Source organism: Marmota monax, unplaced genomic scaffold (assembly GCF_021218885.2).
Source record: "Marmota monax isolate L192 unplaced genomic scaffold, Marmota_monax_Labrador192_F-V1.1 WCK01_AAM20220418_F8-fsc00078, whole genome shotgun sequence".
Taxonomy (NCBI): domain Eukaryota; kingdom Metazoa; phylum Chordata; class Mammalia; order Rodentia; family Sciuridae; genus Marmota; species Marmota monax.
This window is the reverse complement of record NW_026694865.1, coordinates 7,528,246-7,546,700: the sequence shown is the minus strand read 5'-3', so window position 1 is coordinate 7,546,700 and position 18,455 is coordinate 7,528,246. Positions and strand designations below refer to the sequence as shown.

Below are 18,455 nucleotides of genomic sequence, written 5' to 3'. Positions count from 1 at the left end.
AAATATAAACTTCATGTAGGAGGAACAACTTTCAGTTATTAAATAAATGCAGCATAAAAATGCTCTTAAATGTAATCAGCAGCTTTGGATAAAGAAATCAAGGCTAATTTTTCTCCCCCCCCCAACCAAAAGCCAGCAGGAAAAATTTTCCTGACCTTTTCCACTGTACATATCCACTTAGCACGCTAATGACTTCCTAGTATGTCCCTCTCTTCCTATTCTTGTCTTTTTCATAAAACTTATGAAGTTTACTTCTTTAAAGAAAAAAAGTGTATCACATTAGATTGGGTAGAGAGAAGTGATGGGAGGGGAGGGGAGGGGAAGGGGGGATAGGAAGGGCAGCAGAATAAAATAGACATTATTATTGCTGTATGTATATAGGTGACTATATGACTAATGTGATTCTGCAACCTGTACAATCAGAAAAATGAGAAATTATACCCCATTTGATTCAAATGTATGAACTGTCAAGATCATTGTACTGTCATGTGTAGCTAATAAAAAAAAGAAGACATACATGGTTAAAAATTCAAAAGGTTAAGGAATATGCAGTGAATGTTTTTTCATTTACTCTCTTCCCTTGACATTCATTCTGTCTTCTGGAAACAGTCATATTTACTAGATTTTTGTGCATCTTTTCATTGATAATCTGTGTACATATACTAACAAGTGTGTCTATGTTGATTTTAAACATAACTGACATCATGTTATTCTTTTTTGTTTTACTTTGACATGATTCACGTTAGTAAATAGCTTCTTTGGTCCATTTTACACTTGTGTCATAATTTACGTAATACTCCCGTACCAATGGTTGTATTGATTTTTTTTGTAATCTTTTGCCATTCTAAACAGTGTTACAATGAAATGTCTTATACATACACATTCAGGAATTGCTGGGTCAAAGGGTATGTTCTTTTGAATTTTGGTAGTCTTTTATGCTAGCCTTTGTTATTCTTTGCTTTTCTTTCCATGATTTTGTTTTGTTGCTTTGATATCTTTGTATGTCATATGCTTCTGCCTATAGTATTTACCTTGTTATCCCTATCTTCTTTCTTTAGGATTCAGCTTAATGTTAATACTTCAAGAAGGTCTCTTAATAATTCACATCAGGTCCTGATAGTATTTGCTTGCTTTTCATGTCACTCTTATGCTATTTCTACTTTAATGTATAACCTAATTTATTTGCCTTAACTTCCTAACACAGAACTTTTATTTATTTATTTTTTAATCATTTCTTGTTACAACCAATTTTTTTAAAAGTAATGGGAGAATAAGTAACTAAGACATTACTCTTATTGATTAGCTTTTCTTCTTGGTTTTTATAGAAAGTATAAAAAAATATTTATAAACACCATAGATCTTTGCATGTGGTATTTTAATAATCTTTTGAAATATTTATAAATAGAAGGACTTTAAAAATGTTATTTAAACAATATTAGTTTTTCTTGGACTGGGGATGTGGTTCAAGCGGTAGCGTGCTCGCCTGGCATGTGCGCAGCGCTGGGTTCGATCCTCAGCACCACATACAAATAAAGATGTTGTGTCCACTGAAAACTAAAAAATAAATATCTTTTAAAAAACACAATATTAGTTTTTCTAGCTAAGAAATTATTATTTTGTATAAACACAAATTCACTTTTGTCATTTTTATTTTCTGGAGTTTTTGTCTTTAGGCAACTCAGCCATGATTGATATCAAATATTGGATAGAAATAAATCAACATATTTTGGTTTTGCAGCTATTTTTCCCAAAACAGTAACTTAGAATTTTTGTATAAATAGTAAAGACATTTTAAATATGAATAGAAACTAAAATTCTAATGTGTCCTAAGTAATTTAGAGGGAGTTCTAGAATGATAACGTTTGAGTCTATAGAGGCATATCCTATTCCTTATTGGTCTTTGCCATTTTCCAAATTATATAGTGACACTGCCAAAACCCAAAATAGTCAGTAATGCATAGGAATGTCAGTTTTGCATGTTGTATCACACAAGTAATTGCATATCTGTATCTGGTGATATCTTTTGCATTATTTGGAATGCTTGCTTTTTATACTTAAGCAGTACAAAGAAACCTTTTCTTCAATTATTATCTTTTTTTTTTTTATGGTATCAGGGATCGAATCCAGGGGTGCTTACCCATTGAGCCACGTCCCCAGCCCCTTTTTTATTTTGAGATGGTTTTGCTAGTCCTTAAGGCCTTGCTAAGTTGCTGAGGCTGGCTTTGAACTTGTGATTCTCCTGCCTCCCAAGTCACTGGGATTACAAGTGTATACCACCACACCTAGCTCTTTGATTATTCTTTATCAGAACACTTCTTTGTCCTTAAGATTTGGCTAAATTTGGTTTGTCTTCATTGTGCCAAAAATTATTGTGAAGAGACAATTGCCCCCGTGTTCTTGTTTATTCCTTGTGCTTTATCAGTGTTCTTCTTTCTTAACCCTCCATTCAGAATGATGCTTCAAGACCTTTTTGGCTTTCTATATTTGTAGTGTGCTCTCTAATAATGATTGCTCATGACAACTTTACTACAGATTTTATGTAGACATTAGGAACAGGGGATAATTTTATCTGAGTTTATGAACAAGTGAAGATACAAAACTTTTGTTAAAATTGGGGCCATTGTTATTTCTTTCTGTCTTAATTCTCTTGTCAAAAAGACAGCTCTTCATAAATTCTTTTTCTCATTAGTTTACAAGCAATTGTTTGAGTGACATGGTTGAAATATGAATACAGAACATAAACATACACCTGAATGTAAAGAGTGTTCTTTTAGCATGATTACAGAACAAGAGAAATCTAAGTTGACTACAGAGAAAGTTTCAGAAGCCTTGATGGTATGATTGGGAAATAATTGACAAGATCACTGAAGTTTATTGAATTTAACATACTAGATAATATTTATTAAGGCTTTTCAGATAAGTCAAGGAAATTATTTAAATATTTAAAAATAGAATTACAGGAAACACATTCTATTTTATGTAATGAAGTATAACCAAATTCTAGAAGCAAAAATAATCAAGATCTTTAGGGAAAAAAGGAGGATTGTAAATGTTTTTAGTGGCACATGCCTATAATCCCAATGACTTGAAAGGCTGAGGCAAGAGGATTCCAAGTTTAAAGCCAGCCTCAGCAACTTAGCAAGACCTGGTCTCAAAAAAGGGTTGGACATGTGGCTCAGTGGTTAAATGTCCCTGGATTCAATCCCTGGTGACAGAAAACAAAACAAATAAATAAATCCCACACATCAGAAGATTTAGATTGGGTCACCATCCCTGCTTTCGACTGATCGCAGCTCATTCAGCCACAGAAAGGTAATTTCAGGCTGCCATTTGCCTGCGACTCGCAGACAACTTACTTAGGCTCAGTGCTAATTAACCCGCGGAAATTGCTTCTTGGAGCCTGCTCCTATCAGAACATACACCGAGCACGGAGCGGCCGAATTCCGGCTCCCGGAACTGCTCTGGCCCAGGGCTAAAGAATCCGTGGAAACTGCTTCTCAGTCCGGGTCCTGCTGAATACTGTGGAGGTAAATACCAACCGAGCCTTCATAGGCAGTGGCAACAGGACTGAGACGGGGCTTGTGAGGGTCGGTCAGGACTCACCCGTTGCTTTGGTCACCCGGCAAAGGGAACGAAATGCTGCCATTTGCATGGGATACCAACATGGCAGAGATCTGATGTCATCAGAAAGTGGCGGAGGAGAGAACTTCATCGATACCAGCGGCGACAGAAACAGTTGGTCTCATGGTAAAGAAAGTGAGTCACAAACACCCGAGTCTCTCTCACTTTATCATCAAGCCAGAGGGGCAGAGCAGAGCTGCCGCCCGCGCCAGGAACAGGACCAGCGGCCCGCCGGCGTGACCCCAATTGGAGTAGGGGCAGAGCAGAGCCGCCACCCGCGCCCGCAAGGTAGGCAGACCTGCGACCGACCGGCAGCACAGGACCAGTGGTCTGCAGGTGTGGTAGGAGGGGCTGGGGAGAGCCACCGCCCGCGCCTGCAAGGTAGGCAGGCCTGTGACAGACCGGCGGATCAGGCCCAGCAGCCTGCCAGTGTGGTACACACGTCACCCCAACTGGAGTAGGGGGTAGAGCAGAGCCTTCGCCCGCGCCCGGATCAGGCCCAGAGGCCCGCCGGTGTGGTAGTCACGTAACCCCAATTGGAGTAGGGGAAGAGCAGAGCCACCACCCGCGCCCGCAAGGTAGGCAGACCTGCGACAGACCAGCAGATCAGGCCCAGCGGTCTGCCGACGTGGTACACACGTCACCCCAGTTGGAGTAGGGGCAGAGCAGAGCCGATGCCCACTCTCGGAACAGGCCCAGCGACCTGCTGGCGTGGTAGTCATGACACCCCAATTGGAGTAGGGGCAGAGCAGAGCGGCCACCCGCGCCCGAAAGGTAGGCAGATCTGCGACCGACCAGCGGAACAGGCCCAGTGGCCTGCCGGCGCAACAGACACGTCACCCCATTTGGAGTAGGGGCAAGCAGAACCGCCGCCCGTTCCCGCAAGGTAGGCGGACCTGCGACCGACCAGTGCAACAGGCCCAGCGGCCGGCCAGGGTGGTAGGCACGTCACCCCAGTTGGAGTAGGAGCAGAGCAGAGCCTTCGCCCACGCCCAGAACAGGCCCAGCGGTCCGCGGGTGTGGTAGACAAGTCACACCAATTGGAGGAGGGGCAGAGCAGAGCCGCCGCCCGCGCCTGCAAGGTAGGCAGACCGCCGCCCGACCCTGCAAGGGAGACTTTTCAACTGTACAAGAGCAATATAAATATATGGGGGGAAAAATTTTTCAAAAACACAACAGTTTCACCAAGCAGAAAGAAACACAAGCAATATGAAAAGACAAGGAAAGAAAGGACCACAAGCAATGCAGGTCAACTCAACTTTAGAAGAGGTAACAGCTGCAGCAGATGGAATGTCAGATAAAGAATTCAGGATATACATGCTTCAGATGATCTGGAGTCTCAAGGAAGACATTAGACAGCAAAATCAGACAATGAAAGATCACTTCGACAATGAATTACACAAACAAATCCAGGCAGCAAAAGATCAACTATACAGGGAGATAGAGGTTATAAAAAACAAACAAACAGAAATCCTAGAAATGCAGGAAGCAATAAACCAACTTAAAAACTCAATTGAGAATACTACCAGCAGAGTAGAACACTTAGAAGATAGAACATCAGACAATGAAGACACAGTATTTCAACTTGAAAAGAACATAGACAGCTCAGCAAGACTGTTAAGAAACCATGAGCAGAACATCCAAGAAATATGGGATAACATGAAGAGACCAAACTTAAGAGTCATTGGGATACAGGAAGGTATAGAACTCCAAACCAAAGGAATGAGCAATCTATTCAATGAAATAATACGAGCACACTTCCCAGACTTGAAGAATGAGACAGAATCCCAAATCCTAGAAGCCTATAGGACGCCGAATGTGCAAAATCATAAGAGATCCACACCTAGACACATTATAATGAAGATGCCCAACATACAGAATAAGGAGAGAATTTTAACAGCTACAAGAGAAAGGAAGCAGATCACATTTAGGGGTAAGCCAATCAGGATAACAGCTGATCTTTCAACACAGGCTCTGAAAGCTAGAAGATCCTGGAATAACATATTTCAAACACTGAAAGAAAATGGGTTCCAACCAAGAATTGTGTATCCAGCGAAATTAAGCTTCAGGATGGAAGATGAAATTAAAACCTTCCACGATAAACAAAAGTTAAAAGAATTTGCAGCTAGAAAACCATCTCTTCAAAACATCCTCGGCAAAACATTACAGGAAGAGGAAATGGAAAATAACAATGAAAACCAACAGTGGGAGGTAGGACAGTAAAGGGGGGAAAAATAATCAAAGAGGAAAACAAACCATGTGTAGTAACATAAATAAACAAATATGGCTGGAAGAACAACCCATATCTCAATAATAACCCTAAATGTTAATGGCTTAAACTCACCAATTGAGAGTCACAGGCTAGTAGAATGGATCACAAAACAAGACCCAACAATATGCTGCCTACAGGAGACTCATTTGATAGGAAAAGACATACATAGGCTGAAGGTGAAAGGTTGGGAAAAATCATATCACTCATATGGACTTCAGAAACAAGCAGAAGTATCCATACTCATATCAAATAAAATAGATTTCAAGCCAAAGTTAATCAAAAGGGATAAAGAGGGACACTACATACTGCTCAAGGGAACCATACACCAACAAGCCATAACAATCATAAATATATATGCCCCAAACAATGGTGCAGCTATGTTCATCAAACAAACTCTTCTCAAGTTCAAGAGTCTAATAGACCACCATACAATAATCATGGGAGACTTCAACACACCTGTCTCGCCACTGGACAGATCTTCCAAACGAAAGTTGAATAAGGAAACTATAGAACTCAATAACACAATTAATGACCTAGACTTAATTGACATATATAGAATATACCACCCAACATCAAGCAGTTACACTTTTTTTCTCAGCAGCACATGGATCCTTCTCAAAAATAGATCATATATTATGTCACAGGGCAACTCTTAGACAATATAAAGGAGTAGAGATAATACCATGCATCTTATCTGATCATAACGGAATGAAACTGAAAATCAACGATAAAAGAAGGAAGGAAAAATCATGCATCACTTGGAGAATGAACAATAGGTTACTGAATGATCAATGGGTTATAGAAGACATCAAGGAGGAAATTAAAAAAATCTTAGAGATAAATGAAAACACAGACACAACATATCGGAATCTATGGGACACATTGAAAGCAGTTCTAAGAGGAAAATTCATTGCTAGGCGTTCATTCCTTAAAAAAAGGAAAAACCAACAAATAAATGATCTCATACTTCATCTCAAAATCCTAGAAAAAGAAGAGCAAAACAACAGCAAAAGAAGTAGAAGGCAAGAAATAATTAAAATCAGAGCTGAAATTAATGAAATCAAAACAAAAGAAACAATTGAAAAAATTGACAAAACTAAAAGTTGGTTCTTTGAAAAAATAAATAAAATCGACAGACCCTTAGCCATGCTAGCGAAGAGAAGAAGAGAGAGAACTCAAATTACTAGCATACGGGATGAAAAAGGCAATATCACAACAGACACTTCAGAAATACAGAAGATAATCAGAAATTATTTTGAATCCTTATACTCCAATAAATTAGAAGATAGTGAAGGCATCGATAAATTTCTTAAGTCATATGATCTGCCCAGATTGAGTCAGGAGGATATAGACAACCTAAACAGACCAATATCAATTGAGGAAATAGAAGAAACCGTCAAAAGACTACCAACTAAGAAAAGCCCATGACCGGATGGGTATACAGCAGAGTTTTACAAAACCTTTAAAGAGGAACTAATACCAATACTTTTCAAGCTACTTCAGGAAATAGAAAAAGAGGGAGAACTTCCAAATTCATTCTACGAGGCCAACATCACCCTGATACCTAAACCAGACAAAGACACTTCAAAGAAAGAAAACTACAGACCAATATCTCTAATGAACCTAGATGCAAAAATCCTCAATAAAATTCTGGCGAATCGGATACAAAAACATATCAAAAAAATTGTGCACCATGATCAAGTAGGATTCATCCCTGGGATGCAAGGCTGGTTCAATATACGGAAATCAATAAATGTTATTCACCACATCAATAGACTTAAAAATAAGAACCATATGATCATCTCGATAGATGCGGAAAAAGCATTTGACAAAGTACAGCATCCCTTTATGTTCAAAACTCTAGAAAAACTAGGGATAACAGGAACATACCTCAATATTGTAAAAGCAATCTATGCTAAGCCTCAGGCTAGCATCATTCTGAATGGAGAAAAATTGAAGGCATTCCCTCTAAAATCTGGAACAAGACAGGGATGCCCTCTCTCTCCACTTCTGTTCAACATAGTTCTCGAAACACTGGCCAGAGCAATTAGACAGACGAAAGAAATTAAAGGCATCAAAATAGGAAAAGAAGAACTTAAATTATCACTATTTGCAGGTGACATGATTCTATACCTAGCAGACCCAAAAGGGTCTACAAAGAAACTATTAGAGCTAATAAATGAATTCAGCAAAGTGGCAGGCTATAAAATCAACACGCATAAATCAAAGGCATTCCTGTATATCAGCGACAAACCCTCTGAAATGGAAATGAGGACAACCACTCCATTCACAATATCTTCAAAAAAAAAATAAAATGCTTGGGAATCAACCTAACAAAAGAGGTGAAAGACTTATACAATGAAAACTACAGAACCCCAAAGAGAGAAATAGAAGAAGATCTTAGAAGATGGAAAAATATACCCTGTTCATGGATAGGCAGAACTAACATCATCAAAATGGCGATATTACCAAAAGTTCTCTATAGGTTTAATGCAATGCCAATCAAAATCCCAACGGCATTTCTTGTAGAAATAGAGAAAGCAATCATGAAATTCATATGGAAAAATAAAAGACCCAGAATAGCAAAAACAATGCTAAGCAGGAAGTGTGAATCAGGCGGTATAGCGATACCAGACTTCAAACTATACTACAGAGCAATAGTAACAAAAACAGCATGGTACTGGTACCAAAACAGGCGGGTGGACCAATGGTACAGAATAGAGGACACAGAAACCAATCCACAAAACTACAACCATCTTATATTTGATAAAGGGGCTAAAAGCATGCAATGGAGGAAGGATAGCATCTTCAACAAATGGTGCTGGGAAAACTGGAAATCCATATGCAACAAAATGAAACTGAATCCCTTTCTCTCGCCATGCACAAAAGTTAATTCAAAATGGATCAAGGAGCTTGATATCAAATCAGAGACACGCCGTCTGATAGAAGAAAAAGTTGGCTACGATCTACATACTGTGGGGTCGGGCTCCAAATTCCTCAATAGGACACCCATAGCACAAAAGTTAATAACTAGAATCAACAAATGGGACTTACTTAAACTAAAAAGTTTTTTCTCAGCAAAAGAAACAATAAGAGAGGTAAATAGGGAGCCTACATCCTGGGAACAAATCTTTACTCCTCACACTTCAGATAGAGCCCTAATATCCAGAGTATACAAAGAACTCAAAAAATTAGACAATAAGATAACAAATAACCCAATCAACAAATGGGCCAAGGACCTGAACAGACACTTCTCAGAGGAGGACATACAGTCAATCAACAAGTACATGAAAAAATGCTCACCATCTCTAGCAGTTAGAGAAATGCAAATCAAAACCACCCTAAGATACCATCTCACTCCAGTAAGATTGGCAGCCATTATGAAGTCAAACAACAACAAGTGCTGGTGAGGATGTGGGGAAAAGGGTACACTTGTACATTGCTGGTGGGACTGCAAATTGGTGCAGCCAATTTGGAAAGCAGTATGGAGATTTCTTGGAAAGCTGGGAATGGAACCACCATTTGACCTAGCTATTCCCCTTCTCGGTCTATTCCCTAAAGACCTAAAAAGAGCATGCTACAGTGACACTGCTACATCGATGTTCATAGCAGCACAATTCACAATAGCAAGACTGTGGAACCAACCTAGATGCCCTTCAATAGTCGAATGGATTAAAAAAAATGTGGCATTTATACACAATGGAGTATTACTCTGCATTAAAAAATGACAAAATCATAGAATTTGCAGGGAAATGGATGGCATTAGAGCAGATTATGCTAAGTGAAGCTAGCCAATCCCTAAAAAACAAATGCCAAATGTCTTCTTTGATATAAGGAGAGTAACTAAGAACAGAGTAGGGACGAAGAGCATGAGAAGAAGATTAACATTAAACAGGGATGAGAGGTGGGAGGGAAAGGGAGAGAGAAGGGAAATTGCATGGAAATGGAAGGAGACCCTCAAGGTTATACAAAATTACATACAAGAGGAAGTGAGGGGAAAGGGAAAAATAATACAAGGGGGAGAAATGAATGACAGTAGAGGGGGTAGAGAGAGAAGAGGGGAGGGGAGGGGAGGGGGGATAGTAGAGGATAGGAAAGGCAGCAGAATACAACAGACACTAGTATGGCAACATGTAAATCAGTGGATGTGTAACTGATATGATCCTGCAATCTGTATATGGGGTAAAAATGGGAGTTCATAACCCACTTGAATCAAAGTGTGAAATATGATATGTCAAGAACTATGTAATGTTTTGAACAACCAACAATAAAAAATTTAAAAAAAAAGAAGATTTAGATTGATTACAAGGAAACTTCTATGCTGGCAAAATGTAGACAGAAGTCCTTTTTACTATGGTTTTATGAATGTATTTTATATATCATTGCTTGATTTTTTTTTTAATATGACTAGCCCCAAACCTTCCAAATGTGTCACTTTTCTGTCTGTTTTCAGTGTTTTCTTACCACTTCTCTGTATCAGTGTAAGAATTCCATGTAACATCCTGGCTGCATATATGTAAGATATAATATAGGAATGTCACAATTGTATAAGAGTCAATGCATTTTAAAAAAGTATTTTGTCTTTTTGGATTGGAGATTAAGATGCAACTATAGAATGTTAAAGACATCTTTAACTCTTTGTGTAAGGTTTTTCTTCCTTTCTTTCAGAGAGAAGGAATGACTTAGCTATCTCAGCCTAGATTCTGGTCAATTATAGTTTAATTTTGTTCAAATTTTTAAAAATCAGTATTTTTCTATCTAAGGAGTTCTAAATTCTTTATTTCTTAAAGTGGTCGTTTATGTCTAGTTTTCTGATGAGAGTAAGATGTGAAATTTTAACATTTGAGCCTTTTCTAGAGAGGCTCTATATGGGATAGTAGGACGTTTCAGCAACTATTCAGGAGACTTTTTTTTTTTTTTTTTTTTTGCCTCTCGGTATTCTCCTCTCTAAAGCAGAGAAGCAGTTGAGGATACCATTACAAATTCAATTAGCTCTAATGTTCAGTGGTTTTTAAGCTTATTTTTACGTAGCAAATTCTGTTTGGAAGAGAAATTTTATGTATTATGTAGAGCTAGTGGGGTAAAGGGTGATGAAGACTTGGTGTTCTTGTGACCATATGGCTGCAGTCCTTCCAGGCACTTTGCCTGCCCCACCCTTTCACCCCCAGTGTTTGGCTGGGCAGGCAGAGCCTTCCACATAACTGTTTCTTTTTGCTTCAAGGGGCTATCAGCAGCAGGATGCCCATGAATTCATGCGCTACCTTTTGGACCACCTACACTTGGAACTTCAGGGTGGTTTCAATGGAGTTTCCCGCTCAGCAATTCTGCAGGAGAATTCTACTCTGCCTGCAAGTAACAAATGCTGCATGTAAGATTTAGTTTTCTTTTGGTTTTTCTTTTTTTTCGGAGGACCTCTGACATTTCTATTGGTGTAATGGTGTAACTATGTGTTAGATTATAGAAGATGGAGGGGTTAGCTGGACATTTGCTGAAACTTTCGTGCACCAAATGGACTTGAACTTTGTGAAATGGACTAACATATTAACATGTCTTGCTTCCAGATTAGAGGAGTCTTGTATTTGCATTTTAATATAGTTCTGATTGTTTTTGATAGATTATTTAAAAATGAAATAGAAAAAATATGAGTATTGTGTTGAATAATATGTAGACTTAATTTAAAAAAAATTTTTAGTTGTTGATGGATCTTTGATTTTATTTATTTATTTACACATGGTGCTGAGAATTGAACCCAGTGCCTCACGCATGTGAGGCAAATAATCCACCACTAAGCCACAATCCCTGCCCTAGTCTTAGACTTAATTTTTATAACAAAATAATTATATATTTACCAAACAAAAAAGCTTAAAAGAATGTGAATTTTTCTAAAGTCTATCTTCTTAAATGAAACTGAGGAATTTTTTTTTAAGTTCTCTATTTTTTACTTGCCTCTCAACATTAATAAAAACAAACCACTTTCTTATAGCCCAAAATATGCTTTCAGACCAGAGAATTTATTTTGCTTAAAGAAGGAGTGACTTAGTTATTTAAGCCTGGATTTTGGTCAATTATAGTTTTATTTTATTCAAATTAAAAAAAAATTGTCAGTACTGATTTATATAGGAAAGGGATTTATAAGACTCCCTCAAAGAAAAAGAAGAGTAATACATAAAATAAACGTGGTTTAGTAAGACTTGATTTTTTTTTCCTCTTGGTACTGGAGATTGAACCATGGGCACTTACCCACTGAGCCATAACCCCTAGCTCTTTTTTATATTTAGAGATAGGGTCTCACTAAATTGCTTGGGTCTCACTAAGTTGCTGAGGCTGGATTTGAACTTTGTGATCCATGTGCTTCAGCTTCCTAAGACATTGGAATTATAGGCGTGCACTACTGTGCTCAGCAAGACTTGATCTTTTTAATGACAAAGCAGCCTCACATCTAATCTGGCATTATCAGAGAAAGGCAACTGATGTGAATTGCCATTAATTCTCAAAAGGTTTGTCCCTCCAGGTTCTAGTAGCTGTGACACCATTTAGACTCCCATATAGAAAGGAAAGGAAAATTGTTTTTCTTGCTAGCACCAAATTAAAGATGTATATATTAAATGAAAATTTGTTTGTATTATATCATAGCATATTGATACACAATGGATATTGAACCGGGTTCTAAAATGGGTAGACTGTGAAATTTATTATTTTATATGATGCCCAGGACACCCTTGTGTAATAATGTAGGATGTTCTTTTAGTTCTGAGTTTTCAGTGTTAGTCTATACCTTTTCTTGACATTTTTAACGAATAGTAATTGCAAGTTCCATTTTTGAGTTGGGAATAGAAAGAAAAAATATATATAATCAAATATTAAAAATTCACTGTTCCTTTTATTTCCTTCAGTGCACATGGGAGGAGGTATTTCAGGATCTATGTTTATTTGCTGAAAATAGAAAAATATCCCATATGCAATATCTCTGTTTACTCATATAAATACACCCACTCCCACTGAAGGGGGGATAAAAAATGGCAGATGTATTCTTTTTAATGTAGAAAGTTGTTAAGTGTAATAGAAAGGACCCCAGTCCTGTAAGAGCCTCAGTATTTAAGCTCTCTTGGAATACAGTTTTAATATAATGCAACAGCAATTCTGAAATTTATGAATCTTTTTTTAAGTCATGGTACATTATATACTTCAGATAGCCAAAACTTGATTTCTCATAGGAAGTGATTATAAAAGAAGAGCGAGCTATGTTAAGTTTAAATATACTGCTTTTTAATGGAGTAACCAGTTCCATTTTAATTAAAGATAAAGTTAAATGTGACCATCAGTATAAAAGGGTCAGTTATAGCTCCACCATTTGTAGTAGGTAGTTTTTGGGTACATTCTTTATTTATGACACAAGTATAAGTCTGAAATGTCTATGGTTCTCAGTGTATCTTCCATTTTTTAATTTACTAAAGCCAGTGTGTCTTATGAACTCTTTTTAAAATAATAAAATCAATCTTTTTCTTCTACCAGTCAAGTAAGGAAGCCTTTCCTTGAAAAGGAATCAAAGTTTTCAAATAGAAAAATTGCTTGGGTTTTTTTGTTTGTTTTATCATTGCAGTAAGGTTAATTGGAGTGACTCAGAAAGTACAACTGAATTTTAAGTGATAGAAACCACCTTAAATTGTTAATAGCAAAAGGTGTTTTCTGTCTTAAGTAAGTGCATAAGGCATTCATTGTAGTACTATTGATGATAGCAAAAACTGAAGTCATTTCAATATCTATTAATATTATCTTGGTTAAATTAAGAGAAGGAATATAATGTTAAGAGCAGATGCTCAGGCCAGACCTTGAGACAAGCCACTTTACCCCTGGCCTCAGCTTCCTAGTCTGTAAAATGAAGATACCAGTATCTACCTTATAGAGCTATTGTGAGGATTCTCAGAAAGGAGCCTACAAAATAGTACTTTACAGGTGCTTGCTATTCCTGCTCTCGTTGGTGCCCTTTTGAGCCCATGGTATGTCCCTGCTGTGACACACTGAAGCTATCAGAGGTACATGATGATGAAGATATATACTTGGAGGGGGCAGGGGAAGCAAATAGCAGGTGTAATCTGACTTTGTGCTAATAAAACAATGACAAATACTTCAAATGGTTTCTTTTTGCTAAAAGCACTCTTCTAAAGTATATTTATAACACATTTCATTGTCACATCAGGCCTCTGGGGTAGGTGCTGTTCCTGTTATCCTGTGTACATTTGCTATAGCAGAGGCACAAAGGGCTTATGTAACATTTTTCATTGTTCTTAAATTTATATATTTCTGATCTCTATAAGAAAATTAGTCTTATTTTTTGTGAACTTTTAAAAAAGGTTTTTCAACAGTTATACTCAGCACTTTCAATTTAAGTTATACATCTAGCAGTAAATACTAAATTTGCATTAAATTTCTTCAGACTGAGGATAACATTAAAAGTCTAGTAGTTGTAAGAATTCAGTGCATTATGAGAAGTGTTGCAAAGATTCAAATATATAGCAGTTTCCTCCTTTCTGAGGGATATGTGAGGGCAGGTGGTGGAAGGGGTATCTTGCCATACATATACATTTGTTGTTAATACAAATACATCATGTATATAAGTGTTAGTTGTTTATGGAGAAAGTAGCAGGATTAGAAGGGGAAGACCAGTAACTTAAACCTTTTATTTAGTATATGTATATATAGCTTTGATGTTTTTAGTTCATAATTTAAATAAATATAAATTATATACATATTCTTCCAAAGAAGTGGTTTTTAGTGAGATGTTTCCCATATGGTGTTTTCTTCAGAAATGGAGCATCAACTGTTGTTACGGCTATATTTGGAGGCATTCTCCAGAATGAGGTCAACTGCCTCATATGTGGGACAGAGTCAAGGAAATTTGATCCATTTCTAGGTAAGACATACTTGACATATGCATATATGCTGTTTTATTAAAATAATAATTTTAATGTTTATGGTATTATTTTTCAAAGGAAAAAAAATCTTTATAAATACACCTATTTTCAAGATTATTTTTTGAGAAGTTATATTCCTTTAACAAATCTTGTGTTTTCCTATTTCATTTTAAGACCTTTCATTGGATATTCCAAGTCAGTTCAGAAGTAAGCGCTCTAAAAATCAAGAAAATGGACCAGTTTGTTCATTACGAGGTAAAAGATATTTTAATGTTCCAGAATTCATTTTTTTCTTAAAAAGCTGAATAGATTTTTAAGTTTCATGTGGTTAAAGATCTTGGTTCATATCTTTAATGAATCTTTGTTGTAACTTAACAGGAATTTTTTTTCCTACCCTTCAAAATTCCATTTAATAGCAAAATAAATTTCTGATGGAATGAAATAGAATTTTATGGATATCCCACTAGTGACTACCAAAAGAATACTCAGCAAAGTTTTAAATTGTGTCATTTGTTCTTTTATATGAATGATAATTTGAGAAATCAATTGATGATATAACAGTTGGCTAAGCTGGAAGCCTGCTTTTAATTTACTTTGGAAGATTTTGTGCTAATTTTTTCATTGATGAGAATTAGCTTTTTAATCAAGGAAAAAGACATAAATTTGTGGAGAGAGGATCCAAGATGGCTAAATAGAGGTTCTTATATGCAATTCTGCCATAGAGAAGAACCAGGGCAACAAAAATACCCCTGTATTTTGAGGAGAGTAATTTTGGGGGAGAATTCTGGAAATCAGCAAAGAAATGATGGGAACTTTAAACATCATGGAGAGTCAGAAAGGCAGCCTAGAGAAAAAAACAAATTGCAACTTTAGCCCTGTCTCCCTATTGGCTAGGGTTGCAGGAGGGAAGAGCCCCACAATTTTAGCAACCCCATTAACAGCAGCAGACCAGTAGTTTTTATTGTAGGAGAATTTCTTGGTCCTCACAGACTTTAAATTCAATTTGGGGAACTGGCTTATCTAACAGGGATTGCTCTACTCCAAAAAAGTAACTCACTTTGGGCCTTGTCCAACCCTCAGAATCCAAGCTGGTACAATAGCCACTACTAGCTACCATCAGACACCATCCTGTCTAAGGAGCCAACAGCTAGCCCCCTGACACTGCCAGAAGCCTTAGGCCTATGTGCATCTCATAGTACCAAAGACAGCTCCCTAAGCATCTTGCAGCTTCAAGGCTCTCAGGAGAGAGTAAAAGTAGAATGCCAGGATGTTTCTCTCCCAATCTTCTTAGACTATGTACCCTGAAAGTGTAGTAACAGCCAGGGCTCAGATTCCTCATTTCTTTTGTTCTACCTCCCAGGGACTGAGTGGGATTGGGCCTCAGCAGAAGCCAGGTAAAACTCCTCACAGTTGAGGAATTATCAGGTGTAAGGGGGAAATGGAGTGTAGTGTTAATGGGTAGAGTTTTTCTCTGAACCTTCTTAGGCAGGGTTACAGCTGGGGCCATAGTGGCCAACAGGTCCATGAATAGCACTGAAATAAGGGTGGCGGGAAATGAGCAGGTAGTTGCCCTCAATCCTGACACCTGCATGAAACTATACCTCCTGGCCATCCTGATCTTAGAAGGCAGGTTTTCCTCTCCCCTGGTTCTTATGAGATAGCAACCTTTACTCTTGCGCATCTTAGTACTTGTTCCCAACTCCAGTATTCTCAGGGGTTTTGTGTCACAGACATTCCACCAAACCATGTCTGACTTGTGAGGAAGCCACCCACAGAGCCAATGCAGTGGGGTATCTGTAGGTTCTCAGAGATAGGGCTATACAGGGATTTCCAGACCCACCCGAACAGTCCAAATTCAGACAATAGATCCCTTCTGAACATGGATTCCATCTACAGTGCTCTTTCTCCAAAGTCAGTCTACTCTACAGATTTCAGGCTTTTTATCTAGTTGGGGCATAGAGGGAATCTGGCCCAAGACCCATGAGACAGGCATGGGTAAGTTAAGGATTTTTTGCGGCAGCAGTCCAAAGGCTGTGGGCCAGGGAAAGGACCTTCCCTAGTTCCTAGAGTGAATGCAGGTGGTGCTCGGGTAGTTTGGGACACTGGTAGTAAGTGAGAGGTTCTCACCCACTTACTTCCTGGCAGACACTATAACTATCCATAGGTGTGCATATCTAGGGGGAGTCTGGGGTCCTGCTTTTTGGCAGACATACCCACAGTAACAGCAGAGAGGAATAACACTTTTCTTGCATTTGCACTTATGTGGGTCCCCTGTATCATTTGCCCCACACTTCATGTGATCATGCACCACTGTCAAGACTGGATGTAAATGCAATAGAGAGCGTGTTGTGATTCCTGCTTCCATCTATCCCTTTGAAGCAACTGGACCCACAGTGGTATCTAATCAAGGGGACAAGTGCTTCAAAGCGCTTCACCACTACTTGAGCAGCCAGTACTAGAGACTCATTCAAGTAACAGCCAGTATCAGCAGTGCCTAAGGAAACCCATATTACCCAGTAGGGGCTATTATTCCCATTGTAGGAATGACCAGGGTGCATCCCACACACTCTGCTACTTTTACCATATCTGCCTGGATTGCTAGATTCCCCCCATTCTGGTGCAGCCCATAGAGAGTTTCTCTGTATGGGTCCCAACTGGAAATAACAATTTACATAACAAATTGATACCCCAATACATCTTCTAGAGGCCTTGGCTTATGAAGGCCATCCATAAAAGTGATAGATATTCATGTCATCAGTTGTATCAACTTAAACATAGAAACACAAGAAATATGGACAAACGCGGCAATATCATGCTTCTTAAATAGGTTGATAACTCCCTTAGTAACAAATTCCAAATATGTCAAAAAGGAAGACATGCCTAATCAAGAATTCAAAAAGTGATCTTTTTAAAGCTCAGTGAGATCCAAGAGAACACAAAAAGTTCAATGAACTTATTAGGAAGACATTATAGGATATGAATGAGAAATTCAGCAAAGAGAAACTTTGGAAATGAAAAGCTTTATTAGTATAAATGCAATTGCTATAAATACAGTTGAAAGTTTCATTAGACTAGATCAGGTGGAAAAATATCAAGAGCTTGAAAACATCTTTTGAAATGTCACTTTCAAAAGAATAAAGGAAAAAATGAGAAAGAAGAAAATGCATAGGATCCTTGGGACACTTTTAGAAGATAAAATGTCCAGCTTATCAACATATCCAAAAGGGAAGAAATAAAAGTTAAGAAACATAGAAAACATATTCAATAAAGTAATAACACAAAACTTACCTAATATTGGGAAAGATATGGTAAATCAAGCACAAGAGTCCTTTATAACTCCAAATAAACATGATCAAAAAAGATTCTTATCACAACATATAATCAGATTCTTATCACAACATAAAAAGATTCTTATCACAACATAAAATCAGCAAAACTGTCAAAGTACAGGGCAAAGAATTTAAAAATGTGCAGGAGAAAAAAGGCCAAGTCACACTTAAGGGCAACTCGATTAGATTCACAACAGATTTCTTAGCAGAAACCCTGTATTCCAGGTGGGTATGGAATGATGTATTTCAAGTCCTAATAGAATTAACTGCCAGTCATGATTACTGTACCCAGCAAAGCTATTCAGAATCAAAGCAGAAATA

At 37.7% G+C, this 18,455-nt stretch overlaps 1 protein-coding gene across 5 annotated transcripts in view; it reads left to right on the top strand.

The window, feature by feature from the left end:
• Usp3 (ubiquitin specific peptidase 3) overlaps positions 1-18,455 on the top strand; it is a 110,413-nt gene that overhangs the window by 77,233 nt on the left and 14,725 nt on the right. For all 5 annotated transcript variants that reach the window (XM_046426505.2, XM_058573373.1, XM_058573369.1 and 2 more), the window contains 3 exons: positions 11,115-11,261; positions 14,698-14,804; positions 14,980-15,060. In XM_046426505.2, the coding sequence (XP_046282461.1) occupies positions 11,115-11,261; positions 14,698-14,804; positions 14,980-15,060 (335 nt within the window). The remainder of the gene's footprint in view (positions 1-11,114; positions 11,262-14,697; positions 14,805-14,979; positions 15,061-18,455) is intronic.